At 44.1% G+C, this 23,961-nt stretch overlaps 1 protein-coding gene across 3 annotated transcripts in view; it reads right to left on the reverse strand.

The window, feature by feature from the left end:
- The window catches only part of SMS (spermine synthase), a 212,805-nt gene that overhangs the window by 156,510 nt on the left and 32,334 nt on the right, over positions 1-23,961 (reverse strand). For all 3 annotated transcript variants that reach the window (XM_073565837.1, XM_073565838.1, XM_073565836.1), the window contains exon 2: positions 10,792-10,912. In XM_073565837.1, the coding sequence (XP_073421938.1) occupies positions 10,792-10,859 (68 nt within the window). In that variant the 5' untranslated portion in view covers positions 10,860-10,912. The remainder of the gene's footprint in view (positions 1-10,791; positions 10,913-23,961) is intronic.

Here is a 23,961-nt window from a genome sequence, read left to right on the forward strand (position 1 = left end):
ATAGTTTTAGGCGCTCCCTCAAAACACATTTGTTCAGAGCGTCCTATCACGTTCCCTAATAAAGTACTGAGTACTGCAGAAATTCTTTTGTAACCTTGGCCAGATCTGTGTTTTGCCACAATTCTGTCTCTGAGCTCCTTTGCCAGTTCCTTCGACCTCATGATTCTTATTTGGTCTGACATGATGCACTGCGAGCTGTGAGGTCTTAAGGGCCCTTTACACATGGCGATATCGCTAAAGCGTCACCGATTTTGTGACGCAGCAGCGATATCACTAGCGATATCGCTACATGTGATACTCCCCTCCGACCGGCTCCCCTGCTGGCTATCGCTGATCTCGCGAGATCGGCCTGGTCTATTTCTCGTTGTCTGCTTCCTGCTGGCGCCGACGAGCGAGCCATGGACGCAGGCGGAAGACGGTCACCCTCGCCGTGTCTGACAGGTAAGTAGCGACCCCCGACCGCTGCTGCATCGCTAGTGAGATCTGCCTGTTTGGCAGCTCACTAGCGACCATTTAGCGATGCACCAGCGATCCTGACCGGGTCATATCGTGGTCGGGATCGCTGGTGCATCGCTAAATGTAACGGGGCCTTTATATAGACAGGTGTGCGCCTTTACAAATAAAGTCCTATCAGTTTATTTAAACACAGCTGGACTCCAATTAAGGAGCAGAACTATCTCAAGGAGGATCCCAAGGAAATGGACAGCATGTGACTTAAATAGGAGTGTCTGAGCAAAGGGTCTGAATACTTATGACCATGTGATATTTCAGTTTTTCTTTTTTAATAAATTTGCAAAAATTTCTACATTTGTTTTTTCTTTTTTCAGTCATGATGGGTGCAGAGTGTACATTAACCGCTTCCCGACCGCCCACAGTAGATAAACGTTGGCGCTTGCTGGGCTTCGTGGAGCGCCGACGTTTATCTACTGTCGGCGGTTTTGTGCCCCCCGGGACCCCCACATACCTTATAACGCGGGGATCCCGGTGCACAATGCATGCTGGGACCCCTGACGTCATCGAGACCTGATTGGTTCAGGTCCTGATGACGTCAGCATCATAGCAGCCAATGAGAGCGCTCGCTGGGAAAGCTGCTTGTTTCCCGGCGATCTCACTCATTGTAATGCGACTTCTCCTCTGATCTCACACTGACAGATGATCAGAGGTGAAGCAGCGTTACTGTGTGACTAGATCGCTGCCTGGCACAGCTGATCGCTGCCTGGCAGCGATCTTGTCACACAGTAATGCTGCTTTTCCTCTGATCATCTGTTAGTGTGAGATCAGATGAGAAGTCACGTTACTATGTGCCAAGCAGCGATCTTGTCCCATAGTAATGCTGCTTCTCCTCTGATCATCTGTCAGTGTGAGATCAGAGGAGAAGTGGCGTTACTATGAGTCAGATCGCAGGGCAGCGATCTTGTCACAAAAAGAAAAAAAATAAAAAGTTTAAAAAAAAAAAAAGCAGGCACGCAGGTTAGGGCTAGGGCTAGGGTTATGGGTGTGTTGGTGTTAGGTTTGTGGTTAGGGTTGGGGTTGGGATTAGGGGTGTGTTGGGGTTAGGGTTGGAATTAGAATTGGGGGTTTCCACTGTTTAGGTACATCAGGGGCTCTGTAAACGCGACATGACACCCGCAGACCATTCCATCAAAGTCTGCATTTCAGAACGTCACTACTTCCCTTCCGAGCCCCGACGTGTGCCCAAACAGTAGTTTTCTCCCACATATGGGGTACCAGCGTACTCAGGACAAATTGGACAACAACTCTTAGGGTCCAATTTCTCCTGTTACCCTTGTGAAAATAAAAATTGGGGGCTAAAAGATCATTTTTGTGGAAAAAAAAATGATTTTTTATTTTCACTGCTCTACATTATAAACTTTAGTGAAACACTTGGGGTTCAAAGTGCTCACCACAGAGCTAGATAACTTCCTTGGGGGGTCTAGTTTCCAAAATGGGGTCATTTGTGGGGAGTTTCCACTGTTTAGGTACATCAGGGGCTCTGCAAACGCGACATGACACCCGCAGACCATTCCATCAAAGTCTGCATTCCAGAACGTCACTACTTCCCTTCCGAGCCCCACCGTGTGCCCAAACAGTAGTTTTCTCCCACATATGGAGTATCAGCGTACTCAGGACAAATTGGACAACAACTTTTGGGGTCCAATTTCTCCTGTTACCCTTGTGTAAATAAAAATTGGGGGCTAAAAGGTCATTTTGTGGAAAAAAAAATGATTTTTTATTTTCATGGCTCTACGTTATAAACTTCTGTGAAGCACTTGGGGGTTCAAAGTGTTCACAACACATCTAGATAAGTTCTTTAAAGGGTCTAGTTTCCAAAATGGGGTCACTTGTGGGGGGTTTCCACTGTTTAGGTACATCAGGGGCTCTCCAAATGCGACATGGCATCCGATCTCAATTCCAGCCAATTCTGCATTGAAAAAGTCAAACGGCACTCCTTCCGTTCTGAGCTCCACATACGGGGTATCGGCGTATTCGGGAGAAATTGCACAAAAAAATTTGTGGTTCATTTTCTCTTTTTACACTTGTGAAAATAAAAAAAAAAATGGTTCTGAAGTAAAATGTTTGAAAAAAAGTTAAATGTTTATTTTTTCCTTCCACATTCCATTCATTCATGTGAAGCACCTGAAGGGTTAATAAACTTCTTGAATGTGGTTTTGAGTACATTGAGAGGTGAAGTTTTTAGAATGGTGTCACTTTTGGGTATTTTCTGTCATATTGACACCCCAAACTCACTTCAAATGTGAGGTGGTCCCCAAAAAAATGGTGTTGTAAATTTTGTTGTAAAAATGAGAAATCCACTGATCAACTTTTAACCCTTATAACTTCCTAAAAAAAAAAAATTATGCTTCCAAAATTGTGCAGATGTAAAGTAGACATGTGGGAAATGTTATTTATTAACTATTTTGTGCGATATCACTCTCTGATTTAAGGGCATAAAAATTAAAAGTTTCAAAATTGCAAAATTTTCTAAATTTTCGCCAAATTTCGATTTTTTTAACAAATAAGCGCAGTTCATATCTAAGAAATTTTACCACCATCATGAAGTACAATATGGCACGAGAAAACAATGTCAGAATCAGCAGGATCCGTTGAAGCGTTCTAGAGTTATGACCTCATAAAGTGACACTGGTCAGAATTTAAAAAATTGGCCCGGTCACGAAGGCAAAAACAGGCTCGGGTGCGAAGGGGTTAATGAGAAAAAAAAAATGAACTTTTTTAATTTACAAAATGGCTGCAATGAAACAAAGAGTGAGAAATTTAAAGGGGTCTGAATACTTTCCGTACCCACTGTATGTTATAATATCAATGGTGCCAATCAAAAGTACATCTCGTCCCGCAAAAAACAAACCCAAATGGCTATGCTGATGAAAAATTTTAAAAAAAATATGGCTCTGGGAAGAAGAGGAGCAAAAAACATGAACGCAAAAATGGAAAATCGTAAAGGCGGTGAAGAGGTTAAACGTATCAAATTGTGAAACCTACTATTATTCAAACCTAATATTAACTTTGTTCGTGGGAAAACCCTTTTTAGGGTATGTTCACACTCGGCGTTTTTGCTGCTTTTTTTATGCCAATTTTCAGCTGCTTTTTACAGTACCAGCAAAGCTTATGAGATTTCAGAAACCTCATGCACACACATTGGTTTTTTTGTTTGATCAGGATTTTGTGCTTTTCTGGACATATAGCATGTCACTTTTTTGAACGGGTGTTGAAAAAATGAAAACGCAGTTATTTGCAGTGTTTTTTCAGCAGAAAAGTCATGGGGGCACTATGCACAAAGAGACACTAGTTAGCCAAAAAAACTTCTTCTGAATGGTGGTGAAATCATCAAGGCCCCGTCTCACATAGCGAGGTCGCTAGCGAGATCGCTAATGTGTCACTGATTTGTGACGCAACAGCGATCTCGCTACATGTGACATACAGCAGCGACCGGCCCCCCTGCTGGATATCGCTGATCGTGCAGGGCCATTTTTTAGTCGTCGGCGTCCCGATGGCCAGCATGCATCGCTGTGTTTGATCGCTGGTTCGTTGCTGCGTCGCTGAAGAGATCTGCCTGTTTGGCAGCTTACTAGCGACCATTTAGCGACGCACCAGCGATCCCTACAAGGTTATATCGTTGTCGGGATCACTTGTGCGTCGCTAAGTGAAATGGGACCCTTAGACCTAGGCAACCTTTAGAGTTGTCTGGTATCAGCCAACTCCACCCTTCCCACCCAAAACAAATACACACTTAGCCAAACTGATCATGCATGTGTATCGGGAGGTTACGAGAGATAACAGCTCACAGGGGTATTAAGCGTATGCATCTTAATGAAAGGCATTATGTTGTTTGTTGAGTTTATGTATGTCGCATACTTTAGATTTGTCCGAGTTTATGCAAATTTTTATGAAATAAATAAGGGGGAAAAAGAAGAAGTGGGAATTTTCTGAAACAAAGTTTATACAAGTGGTATGAGAATAAATGTGGGCTAATACTGTAGATTAATATCACACAACACTATAATCTAAATTGTGTGAATGAAGACATTACCTAGTCAAGTTTTGGGATAAAAATTACATACTGGGATAAAAAAAAAAAAGAGCTAAAATCAGTTCCCTATATGGATATATTTAACCCATGATTTGTACAAATATCCGTTATTACTGCAAAGTGAAAATGGGGTAAGCATGGAAGGAGCAGCACAAATGACATCCTTGGAGATTAGCTTTCCTCAGCTTAGGACAATCAGCTGCTATTTTATAAAATACCAACAGGAAGATGCAACCTAATCCACAAATCAATTCAAGGTCACTTTGTAGGTCTGAGCACGAAAACCTGCAACAAATACTAGCCCTAATTAATCACTATACATCCATAGTGAATGTGGACACTTGACCATTACAGATACAGGTGCTGGATGGACTTCCCTTTCTAAAGCCAAGAAGTGGAGCTATTATTTGTAACTAGAATAAACTCTGATCATCTGGGAAGGCTTCACCTGAAGCAGAAAAGGAGGCCTGCATCACAAGAAGAAGGGAGGTACCTTACCAAGACAGTGAAGCCCATCAGACCAGAGTGCACCATAGGTAAGTATAATAAAAGGTCGGCTTGGAGACAGCATTCCAGAATGCTGTGACACAGGGCTGAAAGGTGGTGGCCGTACGTGATATTAGAAAAACCTGGTGACAGGTTTCCTTGAAATTCTATGGGTGAATAAAAATATTTTAAGGAGGAAGGCATAGCAAGAAAAGAAGTGGTGCTGGACCAACAACGCCCATTGGACAGGACCGCCCCGTAGGCGAGTGTAATAAAAGGTCTTTTTTTGTTTTGCAGTTCGGCTTGGAGACTTATATACAACATTCCAAAATGCTGTAACTCAGGGCTGAAAGATGGTGGCTGTAAGTTGTATGGGAAAAACATGGTGACAGGTTATCTTTAATGGGTGAGTCTCCTCCGATTTATGATATAAAAAGAGAAAACACAGTAGTTTGACAGTAAATGGCTTCACCCAACCACTAACCATGAGCGGAGAAAAAGGCTTGGTGTTGTCATTCACATTCTCTGAAGAAAGGCCAAGAAAGCAAAAATTCTGGGTATGTAAACTTTTGAAAACAACTGTATGTGTGCCATATATGATAAACCGCTTTAGTATAATGTGGAGTGTGTATATATATATATATATATATATATATATATATATATATATATATATATATATATATACACACACACATACATACATACATATACACACACACACAAAAATTATACTAAAGCTCATTTTCAGCCTTACGCTTCGGTGTTTTGTTGGAAAGCCCTGTCCTTGCTGACCTTGAGATAACATATGAATGAGATGCCCCTCGTGTTTCTTTGATCATTTCTTATGTAGGGATCTTTTATGTTTGCCCTGTGTGACGTTTTCAAGCAGGACATAAATCTCCCAGAGCCAATTCCAACTACTGTATATTGAAAATGACAACTGTTCACCAAATTCTCTTTGGCACGTAGAGCATTAGCCTGCTGCGGGGATGCAGCTAATAGCACAATGTAACATGCAATCTGCTAAATGGTTCATTGACAGATGTATTCAAGGAAATTTTTAAAAATGAAAAACCACCAAAGTGAGAAAATACCCTAGAGCTTTCCATGACCTGGTAAGCAGATCACGACCATCCTCGGGACAGTGTACAGGAAAGCAATAAATGACACATTCATTAGAGCTTGTAAATCCCTTCATTATTTCTAAACCATCAGCAAATCAGGCAGCACAATCATATGCTGGAGGGATGATTAAAGGGAAATGAATGGGGGGAAGCAAAACATTATGGTGCCATTCATGTTATTAATGCATTTCTCAGTCTATTCAATTATGACAAACAGCACTAGAAAATGACAAGTGACTTAACCAACACATCATATCATCTTCTTTTAGGGCACACCAGTCCTATACCCACTTACCACTCCTGCCTTTGACAATGACAAATCATACGGGTGTTATATTCTGGAGTCTCTTTTCGCAGCATTCTGGCTGTAATTTCATTTTTTTCTGTCTACCATGTCTGGGTACGCTCCAGTGGGCATACATGCCTGAAAATGATGCACAATAGCACACGTTCAGGCTGCTTTTACAATTACCGTGTTTTTGCGAGCTCAATAGATTTCTAAGGGGTCACAAAATTGTCCCCCCAAAATCCCACGGTGCACCGTGTGCGTTATGGACATGTGGGCCGTGATACAAGATCGAGCTTGCTCAATCTTTTATACGGAATACGGACACAGCCCCCATTGTAAATCAATGAGGCCACAAAAACAAACTGAAGTTTGTTTTTGCGGCGCACCGTGACTTCGGGTTTTGCGGAACGCCGTTTTTTTTTCCAATACTATTTCCATAGTATTGGAAAAAAAGCGGCGATCCACAAACTTTCCTTTGCTGTCCGTTATTGCAGACCACAAAAAATGCGGTGATACAGCCCGCAATAACGGATCGCAATAAATGTGGTAAGTGTAAAAGTAACCTTACTCTGTCGGAACAATTATAGTCTATGTGCTGTCGTCACATACACCCGAACCCTGTATTGCAGTGGGTTCTGACATAAGCCCCGACTGTGGCCAAAACATAATGTGTGAGTATTTATACCAATTTGGGGCGTATACGGCATTTTGATTGCTTTCTATTGCATTTTTTTTAGGGGTGGGGGTGAGATGATTAAAAAAAACAAAGGCCCTCATTCGTTAAGACTGATATTTTGTACGCCGATCTTAATGAGGGGCATGCACCAAATTCATTAAGAGTTGCACATTACTTCATGAATTTAGTATCTTATCACTGGAGTGTGCCTTGCCCATAATATTATTACTCCAGTCAGGCTCTGGTGAAAGGAACAACGGCACTTTGATGAATTTGTTGGATGGGCGTTACCTAAAGTGTTGTGGAAAAGTCAAAAGTTGCAATTTTTTTTGCACTACTTTGTTTTGCTCAAAACAAACTCCAATTACTGCAAGTGTTTAAACAGTGTGATGAATTGGGACCAAAAATGCATGTGAAGACTTCCGGGGCATAGACCACGCTGGAAAATACCGGCGCATGCACAGTAGCGATTATATGCTTCGCCCACAGTTGGGCAAAGTATACTGCGCAGGCGCCGGTGGCCTTTAGGCTGAGTGCAGACGGAGTTTTGAGCCCTGCGGATTTTTCCGTGCAGAATGGAAGAAATCCGCAGGGCAATGACCTGCATTTTTCCTGCGGATTTCTTCCATTTTTCACGCGGTTTTCATGCGGTTTTTGTGCGTTTTTCCATTGCGGTCTTCCCCCTGCGGATTTGGTGACAGGGGAGATAGAAAACCGCACAAAAGTAGTAACATGCTGCGGATTTTGTACCGCAGGAAAACCGCGCGGAAAAATCCGCAGCGTCTGCACAGCGGTTTTTTTTTTTCATTCATTTTAAAGGTACTGTACATCACAATGCGGATATGCAACGTTTCTGCGCGGTAAAATCCGCTGCGGAAACGCTGCAAATCTGCATCGTGTGCACATGGCCTTACAATGCGCAATCGCGGAAACGAACGTTATCTGTGCAATTCACAGATGAAGATTACGTGCAGCAAGCCGAGGAGGGGGGGGGGGGGGAGAAGGCGACTAAGCCACGCCCATTGGACCGCGGCGATTTGCATACATCCCCAACAAGATAAAAAAGGTATTTATGCCTCAAAGCTGTGGGGTCGGGGGAATCAAAAGCCCTAATAGAATCATTATGGGACGCACAATTGGGTGCTATCTTTACATGATATCACTAAATATGGGTGACAGATTCCCTTTAACAGAGTTTACGGGGTAACTCATTTTATATTTTGATAGATTGGAGATTTTTAGATGCAGCAATTCCAAATATATTTTTGCATTAGGTTCCTCAATTTTTAACAGGTAAAGAGGGTAGAGCTGAATTTTTATAGTTTACCACAGTATTGAAGTAGATAAGAAAAATCATGGTATCCCACTCAGACTGTGGTTGAGCTTCACAGGTGTGCCAAAATGGCAGTCACGGGGGTTCTTCAGCAGGCACGCAGCTGCAATGGCAGCCTATGAGTGCATTCTCGGGGGATGCTGATGGGAACTGGAACACGCACTCATAACAACCACTTCATTTATATGGTAAAGACAGCAGCAATGTAATGGTTGTCTGGAATCTGCCTGGAAAAGAGCAGCAAAACTGCTGCAAGAAAGGAACATGATGCACAGTAATGTTTCGTCTTATGTCACTTTTTAGGTCATTTTATCTGCTTTTAACGATTAAGCAGTTAAAAGAAGTAACATGACATTTTTTTTACACTATTATTTAATACAAAAAACTGTGGTCGGCAAAAAACACAAAAAAAATACAAAAAACTACGACAAAGCCGCCAGTGAAGATGCTTCACTAAAAAGACTGCTGGCACTTTCCTGAAGCGGCTTTGCTTAGAAAAACATGGTACCACCAGCCGACAAAGACGACGTGGGAGAATACCCTTACCAGGGATTCACGCAAGTTTTCTGACTTTTGTGATCTACACTTTCATCTTAAATATCAGTGTACCTAAACATTATCCAAAAATATAAGGGCAGCTGGAACATTCGGCCCCACAGAGATACAGATATGCATTCATTTGCATTAGACAGAACTTCGGGCTCGGACGGCAGGTCTACACCGAAGCAACCTGCAGCTACTATCTCAACACCAGCAAACAGTGACCCCACTATAAGCGCACAGCCGTTACCAACAAACCCAGGCCCGCCACCCATGGGCCACATAAGTGGACTGTCACGGCACGTCAGCTCTGGGATGTCCGTTACAGATCTTGCATACAGTGGTGTCAATGAGAGAGGAAAGAATTGTGTGAAAGCATATGCAAGAAAAGGTCCTGTTCATTGACATTTTTATAAACTACAGCAGAGCAAGAGTTTTTCTTCTGTACGATGAGATAAAATGTAATTGTAAATAAAGGAAAGAACAAGTGTAAAGCTGTGATACAGAAGACATGTTTTTTCTCACAAAGCAAAATGCAAATAATGCCAAATAAATAAATAAAAAGTTCTAGATGTAAAACCAGCCCCGACTGAGCAATGTCCATTTCACTGCTTGTTAGAGCAAAGCCATAATAACATAATACGGCATTGTCAACTATTAATAACCCTTATAGGCGTTGTCTCGCAATAATCAATCCTTTTTTTCCCGCATGATTTCTTGTGTTGTACTATTAGAATCTCCATGTTGTATGGCTACATCCTTGACTATTTCAGCCGCACAGTGTGTGGGTTATTCTGGAATACTTATTACACTATTGTAATCTATTGTCATATGGGTATAGGGCTCGGGGGGTTCTTGGTATTGGTTTTAAATGATTTTCACTGACTGTGTACTCCCGTCCTATCCTCGTGTTAATACATCATTATGAGTGTGCGCATCACTATGTAGCCCTTTCCTCTCCCTTTTTCCCATCATATGGTTTCAAGTACTAGGTGCAGCGCCTCAATATATTACCGATGCTTAATTGTCTAGTGCGCCCTGGTCACATATCTGGAAAACAAACGTTACCAAACCTACTGTATTCGGCTGTCATAGCGGATAGAGGACAGCCTCTAAACTTTGGACTATTCCTTGAAGTCATCAATGATTGCAATGTAATTGCCCACTCTATTCCCTTCATGATGACCATATTCCCTGATAGAGCATATGTACACAGGATTAATGTGATAAAACCTTGTAAGGGAATCTGTCACCAGGCTTTTCTTACCTCATCTGAGAGAAGCATGATGTAGGGGCAGAGATCCTGACTACGGCAATGTGTCACCTTCTGGTTTGCTTACTTGCTGTCATTTTGATAAAATATCTGTGTTATCAGCAGGATATTATCACTAGAAGACTAGTAAACCTGCTACCATGTCATTCTCCATAATCATGAGCTCTGTATAACCCCCAACCCTGATTGGCAGATTTCTGCCTATGCACAGAAAGCTGCCAAACATTGGTGTGGGCTGGGTTATAGAACCCCGGGGTTTAGAGAACTGCTAGATCTGCAGCAGATAAAACAAGGTTTTCTCAAAATGGCAGTAAGCTCGGCAGCAAGTGACACATCACTGGAAAGGAGTCTCTCTAGTCTTACATCATGCAGCTCTCAGATGGGGTAACAAAAACCTACTGACAAATTCCCTTTAATACTAACACTGCCAGGTGGGTCACAATCTGCACTCAGCCTTCAATATTTGGAGAACACACAGTTCTGCCAAGTATGGATATTCTACTACACGTTTGCCATCTTACCTCCCGTTCTTGGTCGTGTATGTGGCCAGGTAGCCATGGTCTTCCCAGCTGTGAACAGTCTCTCTCATTCCATGCTTTTGAAACAAGGGTTGCAGCTCTTTGATAATGGCACTTCCATCAGCTAGAAATAGCAAGATGAGAGAAATTAAACATTTCTGAAAGTAAACTCCACACACGCAGAATACTCTCTGTTATCACTCTTTTTAGATTGTTGTCATTTTACAGGTCATATTCAAATGGAACAATATTTACAATTAACGAGACCCTGTCACCAGGTTTGGCCAATATGAGTTATTGCCACCACCTTTCAGGGCTTATCTACAGCATTCTATAATGCTGTAGATAAGCCCCCGATCTGACCTGAAAGATAAGAAAAATAAGTTTTATTATACTCACCGGGGGGGTGGTCCGGTCCGATGGTCGTCGTAGGTCTGGGTCCAGCGCCTCCCACCTTCTTGCAATGCCGCCCTCCTGCTTGCTTCATGGCTCCCCAGCATCGCGCTCCTGTGCAGGCGTACTTATCTCACCTGTTGAGGGCAGAGCAAAGTACTGTAGTGCACAGGCGCCAGGAAAGGTCAGAAAGGCCCAGCACCTGCGCACTGCAGAACTTTGATCTGTAGTGCAAAGCAAGCAGGAGGTCGGCATCGCAAGAAGAGGGGAGGAGCAGGACCAGGACGTTCGACACCCATTGGACCGGACCACCCTGCAGGTGAGTATAATAAAACTTATTTTTCTCCTCTTGCAGGTCGGATCGGGGGCTTACCTACAGCATCATAGAATGCTGTAGATAAGCCCTGAAAGTAGGTGGTCGTAACTCATATCGTCCAAAACTTGTTGACAGGTTCCCCTGAAGGGTCAGCTAGACTTGAAATGCATCAGCTTATTCTTTATGCCCATGCTACTATTTTAATGAAGTCCTAATACAATATTTTTACTTTTAATTTGCTTTGCTGGATTGGAAAACCTTTTCACAACGTGTTTAAGCCTAAGGCTAAAAAAAATATAAAAAAAACCTGCATGTGCGATCAACAGGATTTCCCCTTTTCAAATTGTTGCTTTTTGCTACCATAATTCGTTCTGCAGGTACTATAAAAATAATACAATCATTAGGAACGCATCCTCCGCGGGTCCAATTCTGATTTTACACTTCTACTCCACTGTGTACAGACTGCAGTGGTGACATCACTTCAACAGCACTGCAGCCAATCACTGGACTTAAGGGTAGACAACAAAAGCCACTGAGCCCAGTAATTGGCTGCAGCGCTGTTGATTTGACATAGTTTCCTGCTGCTCCAATGATTGTGCATAGGCAGGAACAAAACAGCTGATTTTATTACTTTTCATAAGGCTAAGACAAATCTGCAAAAAAAAAGTTGAAAGGGTAAAACACATTTTAATATATAGACCAGTCTTGTCACTTTGGGTTGGATCCATAGGAAACTCAAACAACATTGAAGTCATGAACTTACAGGGTTGTCCCCTATCTGAAAAATCCCTATTTAAAGTCCCCTTTGCAAAATAAATAGATACTCATCTTCCTCACCAGGTCTGTTTCAGAGATGTCAGTGCTAAGGCTCCTGGGACTCTTATTAGGCAGCTGCGCTCTCACTTCCTTTGGAAATGGGTAATATGTGGCTTTTCCAGACGAATGCGACATATGTTCCTGCAGCCATCTCAGGAGCAGCTTATACAGCTGTCTTATGTATTCCCCTCCGCCCAGCAGGAGGCGTCTGTGCCCATATCTGCCAGATGTCAGGAGGCCTCACATGCAACTGGACCCAGAATTTGGCAGCGAATAACAGCATCCATCTGCTGAATGTATGAGACCTGCAAACAAGTCCAGGTACATATTCTCCTCACCAAATCAACCTGGATTTCTCTAGCATGCCCATTTGCCAGTTTGTAACATTCACAAAAAATGACCCTAATCACAGGCCGTGACATAGCATAATAAAGGCATATTACATCCTGGGTCCTAGGACAAATATTTACCGTATTTTTTGGACTATAAGAAGCACTTTTTCCACAAAAAAATTTGGGAGGAAAATGGGGGTGCGTATTATAGTCCGAACGCAGGCTTACTGGGGGGTTGCGGCAGTGGTGTAGCAGCGGAACCGGCGGCGGCAGAGCTGTGGCGATGCTGAGGCTTGGTGTCGGCAGTGTGGAGTGCACCTGAGCAGGGTACCTTCCTCAGGATGCCAGAGGCAGAATTGTGGTGATGCCGCGGCCTGGTGTCCACAATGAGCAGAGCTGAGTGCATCACTGGTTTCCCTGCGGCCATCTACCTGTAGCCGTGGGACTCCGGAGGCGGTGCGTGCGCAGATTGAGATCTCTGTGGCCCTCGGCTTCAGGAAAATGGCAGTCGGAGGTCACGTGCGCAGATTGAGATCTCGGTGGCCATTTTCCTGAAGCGGAGGGACGCAGAGATCTCAATCTGTGCACGCGCGGCCTCAGGAAGATGGCCGCTGAGAAACCGGTGATGCACTCAGCTCTGCTCGCCGTGGACACCGGGCCGTGGCGTTGCCACCTTTCTGCTGCCGGCATCCTGAGGAAGGGACCCTGCTCTATGCTCTGCCTCACCGCCGACACCGGACCCGCAGCATCGCACCCCGGGACTGCAGCATTGCCACACTTCTGCCGCCGCTGGCATCCTGAGGAAGGGACCCTGCTACATGCTCTGCCTCACCACAGACACCGGACCCGCAGCATTGCACCCTGGGACTGTAGTTTTGCCCCACTTCTGCCGCCGCTAGCTTCCTGAGGAAGGAGCCATGCCTCCTGTGACCCCGCTCTACCACCACTGGCCGTCAGGTAAGATACCTTAAATTCGGACAATAAGACAGACCCCCATCTTATAAAAATCTTTTTTCTGCTATTTTCCACCCCAAAAATATGGTATATTGACTGATTTTCTGTACTCATATTATGGTAGGAAATTCCATACCCTATACGTAAGTCATCACCCGGAGGAACAGGACCTGAGCTGCTGATAGTTTACGTGGCCAGACCTGTGCTTTTGGCCAGGACTTTGCGCCATTTGGATGCCTAGACCTATGGTCTCACTAGGATAGAATCATAAATGGGAGGCAGACACTCCAGTTTCATGTACTTTAATATTTTGCGTTTTGGCTACATGAATACATAAGGAATAACAATATGTTTCACCCCTTGACAGGCTGTAATTTTAGCTCTCTCTGTGATAATAGGTGGAGACTAGCTGCTATGATGTTTTGCATAGACAGCACACTGAGACATGATGGATTCTTACACTCCTGTATTTATGTAGCAAATGTACAAAAGAAGTAGCAGCACTGAGGTCAATATACAATTATACAGCAGTACCGAGCAGTGTAGCTGTACATCCATCTCTTTAGTGTGATAACACACTTATGAGAAAGCAGCAGAGTAATCCTACTTCTCCCTATGCACGCTCATCCTACACCTCCCCCTTCTCCATAGACTTAAACAGACATCTTTAATATGATCCACAAGCGAGCTGGCAGACTGTCTTGCTTTGACCAAGATGGATTTTAGCAGTTCTTCATAGTGGATGAGTTCAGGAGGCAGGGGATTTGAGGGAATTAAGAAGGCACAGTGGAGAAAGAAGTATATTTCTCTAATAAGATACATTATAAACTTTCTTACACTTTTTTGTACTCTATATTTATGCAAAGTTTCTTGAAACAAGAATGACCATTTAGTAGAAAATGTCGTCATATGTGAAAACTCAGAGAAGGACATCCTCTACTTTTGTGCTTTTATCATCATCATCCATCAGAGGATGCCCTGTGCAGTCTGTCTGAACACTTTCTTCCTGTTGCACCCATCACATGATCACCAGATTTTGATGCCAGGGACACAATACGTTTTGCAGAGGAGCTGCCCCTGACCAAGAGGTGAGTGTGAGTTTAAGCTGTTTTCTTACACCACCCGCAGCCACTACATAGTTGACGGAGCTCTGCTGTGCAGCTCCACAACACATCCGGCCGCAACCGGCATCGGTAAAAGATAATTGATAGTGCTGCCTGGTGTTGCACCCCTATCAGATACTGAGGATCTATCCTAAGGACAGGCCATCAATGTAAAAGTCTTGTACGCCCCTTTTGAACATTTATTACAACATGTGGCCATTGAGCAGGTCACCAGACCACTTCAGGGCACCTTTGAGAACGTTTTAGATTCTAGCATACATCATACCTGAACAAGTGTGGGAATATGTGGGAAGAGAGATTCGGACAAGTATGTCAGCAATGAACTAGCAACATTTATAGCGGCAGCAAATGATAAGTTCATGCCAGCATTGTTCTATTTAAACACCTTGGCTGCTTTCCATCAGGCGGAACTAACAAGGAATAGATTACATTTCATATCATCAGCCAACCAAACATGGCAAAAAATAAACACACGCAGCCTAAAATGAAAAAGAATGTCTGTGTTTATGTAGCATAAGAGGCATGACCAAGTTATAATACAAGTATATGGCTTAAAGCTACAAATGACACTAAGATTACACTGAGGACAAGCTCTGTTTACTAAATTATTGTGATAAGGAATGTTTGAGCATAAACACAATGAAAAAAAACATACTAAAAAAACTAAATTATGTAATACAAGCATAAAACACAACTATAAAATGCACAGAATCATGTGTAACATAACAGCGCACTAGGGGAACTGTCGTTTATCACTGCCTTTATGGCCTTCTACTGCATCTGTAGAGAAGGCCACAGACTGGAGAGAACAATTAAGGTACCGTTACACTAAGCGACGCTCCAGCGATCCCGAGCTAGTGAGCTGCCACACAGGCAGATCTACTCAACGATGCAGCAACGATCCAGCGATCCGTAAAACGACCTCAATGGTCATTGATACCTTATCACACATCAGCTATTCTGACGACTCACGCCTGCGTCCCTGAGTTCTGCAACGAGGTCACCCGGCAGCGTCAAACACAGCATTGCATGCTGGCCAGTGGGACGCCATCAATTAGATAATGGCCTGGGACATTTTAGCACGATCAGCGATATCCAGCGGGGGGGGGCGGTCGCCGCTATGTGTCACATGTAGCGAGATCGCTAATCGGTGACGCAACAGCGATCTCGCTTACGATCTCGTTATGCGAGACGGGGCCTTTACTCTCCGTCTCTTATTACCACCGGCCATTAATTAGACACTTATTTACCCAACAGACCAATCTGTTATTTACCCAACAGACCAAAATTCTCTTATGTTGAATGTTGTTGCCCACAGTTAACCACTTAGGCCTCTTTCACAATTCCGTTTTTGACAATCAGTCAAAATCCGGCAGGTTTTGGAAAAAACGGATCCGCAATTTTTTTTTGCGGATACGTTTTTTTCCCCATTGAGTTGCATTACTGGAGGATCTTGACTGATGGTCATCCGTTAGATCCGTTTTTGTGAGGATCCGCCCAATTTTTTTTCATCCGCCGGCATGCCTGGACAGACCATGCAACGTTTTTTTTGTGGTTGGATCCGCATTTTCCAGTGCGCATGCCCGGAGAAAGGAAGTCAGGGACAAAATTAATCCTCAAATCCTTTCTGGCGGAGGAAAAATTCTCTCTCTCTCTCTCTCTCTCTCCCAGCAGTTCCTTTAAATTTCCTCATTCTGCGGATCCGTCAAAAAACGGATCCTGTGGCATCCATTCACATCAGTTAGGAACGGATACGCTTGTCCGCCTTTTTGGCGGATTTTAACTGACACAAAAAACTGAAGTGTGAAAGAGGCCTTAGAAGAGCTAATAATCAGCCATGAAAGCATTTGCAACAACTCTCATTCCCAATTATCGGCAGCGATCAGGCAACGGATGAGGAAAACGTTTGTTCGTGGGTTGATAGATCACAGCGTAAGGGTATGTGTACACACAAAAGGAAGATTTGCAACCGTTTCAAATCTACAAGGAAAGAGTATGCAACTTGTCCATGAGACTTCAGAAATCTCCGTTATGGTGCAGAAATATCTGCTGCAAATTACTTCACATGGGCACATACCCTACGGATCATTGTTACGTATAGGTCACTCTTCTCTGGGACCTGCTCCCCAGCCCAACTTCTCGCGCAAGTGGCGTCTTTTCTGTAAGCAGAGAATGCACAGTAAGATCTTTGTGAGAGCTGGACTATCGATCTGTACATGCGTCACCCCCAGGGAATGACAGCGCCTGCACAAAATCTTGGGTTGGGGAGCAGGTCACAAAGAAGAGCAATTTGTATGTCATTTGCAGGAGGCCGGTGGCGGGAGGAGAAAGAGGCAAGACTAATAATACAAAAGATATATAGACAGGCACCATGATTCACACATGAGCCACACCCAAGAATGACGGTGCCAGCACAGAAGGAAAAATAGGGAGAGTCCAGAAAGCTATGAGGGCTAGCCAAGACCTCTTGCACTTGTGAGCTTTTTCAAAAACCTTTGCCAACAGAATTCTAGAAAGTGAAGAATCGGACCTATAATACAAACATAATCAACATTTCAGATGCTTATATTAATGACAGTAGTTTAGGGTCTAAAAACCTGATGACAGGTTCCCTTTATTTATGAGGCATGGGTGGAGGATCATATTGATGCAGTAGAGAGAAGAGAGGTCTGAGTACAGATGATGGATCCTGCTAATACACTGTGTGCACACACCGAAGGATTCTCTATGGCAGGGTTCTCCAACTCCAGTCCTCAAGGCCCACCAACAGGTCACGTAGTCAGGATTACCTTAGTATTGCCCAGGTGATAATTGCATTACCTGTACAATACAAGGGAAATCCTGAAAACATGACCTGTTGGTGGGCCTTGAGGACTGGAGTTGGGGAACCCTGCTCTTTGGCAGCGCTCACTGTAGCCAAGCGCACGCTGGCAACCATCACAGAGGGAGGGAAGCCAGGGTTGTGCATTCGGTAAGCCAAACCTCTCACTACGACTCCACCAAAATGGGCTCAGACTCCACGACTCCGACTCTACAGCCCTGCCAGGGCTGTGTAGTCTGTAAGCCAAACCTCCGTCTCCTCAATTTCCATGACACCAACTCCACAGCCCTGAGGGAAGCAGCAATTCATTCTAATGGAGGGGGCAGTAGGGTCACCAAATCTACTGGCCACGCCAATGGTGCAGCTGGCATCCTAATTTGCATATCTAACTACATGTTTTTAGACAACAATGGCAACACTTATTACAAAAAAAGAATGTTTTTATAGGGGCTACGTAACATATTAATATGATCTTGTTTTAAATATTGATTTTGGGGTGACCGACCCCCTTTAAATGCAGAAATCTGTATGTGTAAACCTACACGTACCCGCAACCTAAAACTAACGGAGCCAAAAGGATATTATCAAAAAATCTAAACTAAACTGTCTGGCAAACTGTTATTCATTTGACAACCAGTGTACGTCCATGGCTGCAGCCTTCACATTTTGTCCAGACCAGCTTCTTCTGGAATGTGAATTCTGCAGCCAATCAGCGGTCTGATATTGTGAATAGGTCACCAGTTAAAATGCTATTAACACACAGATATGGGTTAATCTGCAGGTTATTAACATTCTGAACGTGCCCTGCGCCTGCACTTAGAGCCCCGCTGCCAGGAAGTGAACTTCCTCCTGGCAGCGTTCGGCATTCAGACATAGGGGTGGCGCTAGCACGGTTACAGTCGCTGCTCTTGGCACAGAGAGCGGCGGCTGTAGCCCTGCCACCATCACTAACTGACTGACAGCCCTAAGGCTGGAATCACACCAGCGTATAGAATCCGATGGAATATACTAATCACACTCGGCTCCTGCTCTGCTGCGAGAGTGAGCCGAGTGTTAGTGCTCTGATCCTTTGCATAACAGGATCGCAGCACAGCTGCGGAGGAGATGGAGAAAGTAATTTCTTCATCTTCTCTATGGCCTGACTCGCCGACAGCACTGGGATGATATGCGAGTGCAGTCCAATGTTTCCCATAGACTTGTATGGGTGCAGGTGTGCAGAGTCTTGCTGCCACTCGCAGCATGCTGCGATTGTTCTCTCATGCCAAACCAGCATGAGAAAATAATCGCAGATGGGAGCTGCCCCATAGAATAACACTGGACAGAGTGATATGAGATGTCTTATCGCATAGCACTCGGACATGTTGTGACTCCGGCCTAATGCTGAGCAGCTGACAGTCAGGGGTGCAGCTACAGTGGCCGCGCTCTGTACACAGAGCAGTAACTGATCCCATGTCGGCACGATGTAACCTGAAAGATAAGAAAAAAAAGAGTTAGATTATACTCACCCCGGCGTCCGGTCCAGTCCGATGTGTGTCGTGGTTCGGTCCGGCGCCTCCCATCTTCATACGATGCCATCCTCTTCTTTCCTTCCTGTCGTGGCTCCTGCGCAGGCGCACTGCTTTGCCCTGTTGAGGGCAGAGTAGAGTCCTGCAGTGCCCTCAATGGTGGGATGGACAGGACCGCCACCCCACCCCCCCGGTGAGTATAATCTAAGGCCGGGGTCACACTGGCGAGGAATACGGCCGAGTGAGAGGCGCTAAAAGCACGCATTACACACGGACAAATGATTCTCTATGGGGTCCCTCGCACCAGCCGTATATTTCTCATCTGTATTCTACGGTCCGTGCCAATTGCAGCATGCTGCGATTGTCAGCGTACTACGGCCGTAGTACGCCAATGCAAGGCTATGGGTGCGCAAAAAATACGGATTACACACGGACCACACATGTGACTTGCGAGAAATACGCACCCGGTGTCTTTTAGAAAAGCCGGCAATTCAGTGCGCTACACAGTAAACTCACACTGACAGGTTTAATAAAGAAACGAAAGAATAGATATAGACACATAGAAAGTATATATATATATATATATATATGCATTCTATGTGTTTATATCTATTCTTTGGCTTCTGTTATAAAACCTGTCATAGGGCTCCATTATACGTCCATTTTGCAAGCCTGCGAGAAAATCTCGCCATACGGATTGCATACGGATGCTGACATGCGCAAAATACGCGACCACACCTTGATTACGGATGACATATGGAGCACTATTTAGGGGTCTGTCATCCGTATTACGCATGTAAAATACTGACCGTATTTTGCGTCGGTTAGTGTGACCCCGGCCTAACTCTTTTTTCTTATCTTTCAGGTTACATCGGGGGCTTATCTACTGCATTACAGAATGCTGTAGATAAGCCCCTGATGTCGGTGCCGGAAGCTCATATTCGAAAAAAGGGGTGACAGATTCCCTTTAATTTTCATCCTAAAATCTACTTAATGCCATAATCTAAACTATTATCTAATATACAGTGGGGAAAATAAGTATTTGATACACTGCCAATTTTGCAAATTTTCCCACCTATAAAAAATGGAGAGGTCTAATTTTTATCGTAGGTACGCTTCAACTGTGAGAGACGGAGTCTAAAAACACAAACCGGAAAATCACATTGTATAACTTTAAAATAATTAAATTGCATTTATTGCATGAAATAAGTATTTGACCACCTACCAACCAGCAAGAATTCTGACTCTCACAGACCTGTTAAAGAAAAACTAAGAAGCCCTCCTACTCTGCACTCATTACCTGTATTAATTGCCCCTGTTTATAATAATAATCTTTATTTTTATATAGCGCTAACATATTCCGAAGAGCTTTACAGTTTGCACACCTTATCATCACTGTCCCCAATGAGGCTCACAATCTAATGTTTGAACTTGTTACCTGTATAAAAGACATCTGTCCACACACTCAATCACACTCCAACTTCTCCACCATGGCCAAGACCAAAGAGCTGCCTAAGGACACTAGGAACAAAATTGTAGACCTACACAAAGCTGGGATGGGCTACAGGAGAATAGACAAGCAGCTTGGTGAGAAGGCAACAACTGTTGGCACAATTATTAGAAAAAGGAAGAAACACAAGATGACTGTCAATCTTTCTCGGTCTGGTGCTCCATGCAAGAGAGCTGGGACCACCATCTCAAACATTACCGGGCGGCATGGTGGCTCAGTGTTTAGCACTGCAGCCTTGCAGTGCTGGGGTCCTGGGTTCAAATCACACCAAGGACAACAACTGCAAGGAGTTTTCATGTTCTCCCTGTGTTTGCGTGGGTTTCCTCCGGGTTCTCCGATTTCCTCCCACACTCCAAAGACATACTGATAGGGAATTTAGATTGTGAGCCTTATCGGGGACAGTGATGATAATGTGTGCAAAACTGTAAAGCGCTGTGGAATATGTTAGCGCTATATAAAGATTATTTACTTATATTACTGTTAGTAACACACTATGCCGTCATAGATCAAAATTTTGCAGTGCACGCAAGGTGCCCCTGCTCAGATGATCCCCCTACTGCCCTGCCTGCACATGGTGCCCCTGTAGCCTTGCCAGCATTTGTCCATGGCTCTTTGAAGTTCGCCAATCACCATTTGAACGATCCAGGGGAGGCATGTGAGAAGGTCATGTTGTCAGTTGAGACCAAAATAGAACTTTTTGGTATAAAACTCACTAGATGTGTTTGGAGGAAGAAGAAGGATGAGTACAACCCCAAGAACAGTGTCCCAACCGTCAAGCATGGTGGGGGAAACATCATACTTTGGAGGTGCTTTTCTGCAGAGGGAACAGGACGACTGCACCGTATTGAAGGGAGGATAGATGGCGTTATGCATCGCGAGAGTTTGGCCAACAACCTCCTTCCCTCAATAGGAGCACTGAAGATGGGTTGTGGCTGGGTTTTCCAGCATGACAATGACCCAAAACACACACCCAAGGCAAGTAAGGCCTGTTTCACACAACCGTTTTTTCTTGTCAGTTAAAATCCGCCAAAATGGCGGAAAGAGGATCCATTTGTAACTGATGCAAACAGGTGCCACCGGACCGGTTTTTTTTTACGGATCCGTTGAATGCAGAATTTTAAAGGAACCGCAGTAAGGAGAGAGAGAGAGAGAGAGAGAGAGAGAGAGAGAGAGAGAGAGAGAGAGAGAGAGAGAGAGAGAGAGAGAGAGAGAGAGAGAGAGAGAGAGCGCGCGAGTTGTGAGTTCATTTTCCCCTTCACCATTGAGGTCTGATGAACTCCCTCTTCTGGTGAAGGAAGGTAGTGAGGCTGATTACCAAGCACCTGGGCAGGATGATGATGACTGGGTGACGGGAATTACTGACTGGATATAAGGCAGCCGACGCCCTTCTGCCTTGCTGGTGATCTCTCTGAGGGATTCTAGGAGACCAGTCTGATTCCTGCTCCTCAAAAGCTAAGTTTTCTGTTCTACTTTTTGCATTTGTGTTTTGGTTTTGTTTTGCATTGTTTTCCTTGATTTCTGCCATTCCCTGCTGGGGTGAGCTGAATTCCTTTTTGCTCTGTCTTCAGAAAATACCTGAGTGCTGATATAGTCTTTTTGAAGCCTAGCGTCTTCAGGGCTTTTTTCCCTATCAGCTGTTGGCTCTTGTTTTGATAGGGTTTTGGCGGATTACAGACAGCAGCTTTTCTATCCTGTCCTATCTAGTTAGCTTGGGCCCCATCATTTGCTCAGTCTATCTTTCTATCTGTGTGTTTTTTCATCTTGCTTCACCGTCATTATATGTTGGGAGCTGCCTATTGCTTTGGGGTCTGCTCTGGGGCAGTTTAGATTTCCCATTCTGTCTTTAGGCTATGTAGTTCTCCGGCTGTGATCGAGGGGGTCTAGGGCACCGTAGGAACCCCCCCCACGGCTACTGCTAGTTGTTGATAGGTTCAGGGGTCTGAAATCCGATAGCTGCCAACTTCTCTGGTTTTCTGGACTTAGCTAGTATTTCTGTTTTTGCCTCCTACGAGAGAGAGAGAGAGAGAGAGAGAGAGAGAGAGAGAGAGAGAGAGAGAGAGAGAGAGAGAGAGAGAGAATATTTTCCGTCCGCCAGAAAGTATTTCAGGGTTAAAAATTCCGACTGAATTCCTTCCTCCGGACATGCACACTGTAAGATGCGGATCCTGCAGCAAAATAAACGTTGCAAGGTCCGTCCAGGCATGTCGGCGGACGAAAAAAATTTAGCGGATCCGCAAAAAAACAGATCCAACGGATGGCCATCCGTCAAGATCCGCCAGTAATGCAACTCAATGGGGAAAAAAACGGGCAGATTTTGACTGATGGTCAAAAATGGAAGTGTGAAACAGGCCTAAGGAGTTGCTCTGTAAGAAGCATTTCAAAGGTCCTGGAGTTGCCTAGTCAGTCTACAGACCTGATCACAATTGAAAATCATTGAAGGGAGCTCAATGTTTTCCAGTGACAGCCCCGAAAACCGAAAGATCTGGAGACGATCTGTATGGAGGAGTGAGCCACAATCCCGGCTAAATTTAGTCAAGAACTACAGAAAACGTCAACCTCTTTAATTGCAAACAAAGGCTTCCGTTCCCAATATTAAGTTCTGTTTTTCTATTGTATCAAATACTTATTTTGTGCAATAAAATGCAAATTAATTATGTAAAAATCATACAATGTGATTTTCTGGCTTTTTTTAGATTCTGTCTCACAGTTGTAGTGTACCTACGATAAAAATTACAGATCTCCATTGTTTGTAGGTGGGAAAACTTGCAAAATCAGCAGAGTATCATATACTTTTTTTCCCCACTGTACTTGAATTAGGAATTCCACATCCTTCCCTAACAACACTAACTTCTTTTCTATTATTTTTTTCACTACTTTTTTTTTTTTTATGACATTTCATTTGAGTATCCCCAAAGTGTCATCAGGGGGCAGAAGCTGCGGTCACTGCTGCAGCCCCTTCCCTGTCCCTGAAAGGAAGTGTTAACAGTGACACTCGTTTCATGAGCTGGGCTAGTCCATGCGCGATGTGCACAAAAACGTCACTTGTGGGGGCGGCGCTGATCTCTGCACACAGGGTAGTAATAGAAACACACTAACAGTGCGCTCTTATCAGTTTGTTACTGCTGATCTGAGCAGACGACATAGCACACTGTCTTTATGCATAGCACGCAGGGACTAGCCCAGCCCCTGAAACAGGCGTCACTAATGATGTTTCGATTCATGGAGGTAGCAGGGGCTGCGGCAGTGATCGCTGCCTATCCCCTGATAACGCTTCATTTGAGTATCCCAGCATGCACTGTGATTATGAAATGAAGCGTCATAAAAAATGAAGTTGTTAAAAAAAAAAAAAAAAAAAAAAAAAGAAAAGGAAGTCACATAGTGGGAGTTAGGGAAGGATAGGGA

The sequence above is a fragment of the Dendrobates tinctorius genome, unplaced genomic scaffold (assembly GCF_039654945.1).
Source record: "Dendrobates tinctorius isolate UK_male_01 unplaced genomic scaffold, ASM3965494v1 ptg000016l, whole genome shotgun sequence".
Taxonomy (NCBI): domain Eukaryota; kingdom Metazoa; phylum Chordata; class Amphibia; order Anura; family Dendrobatidae; genus Dendrobates; species Dendrobates tinctorius.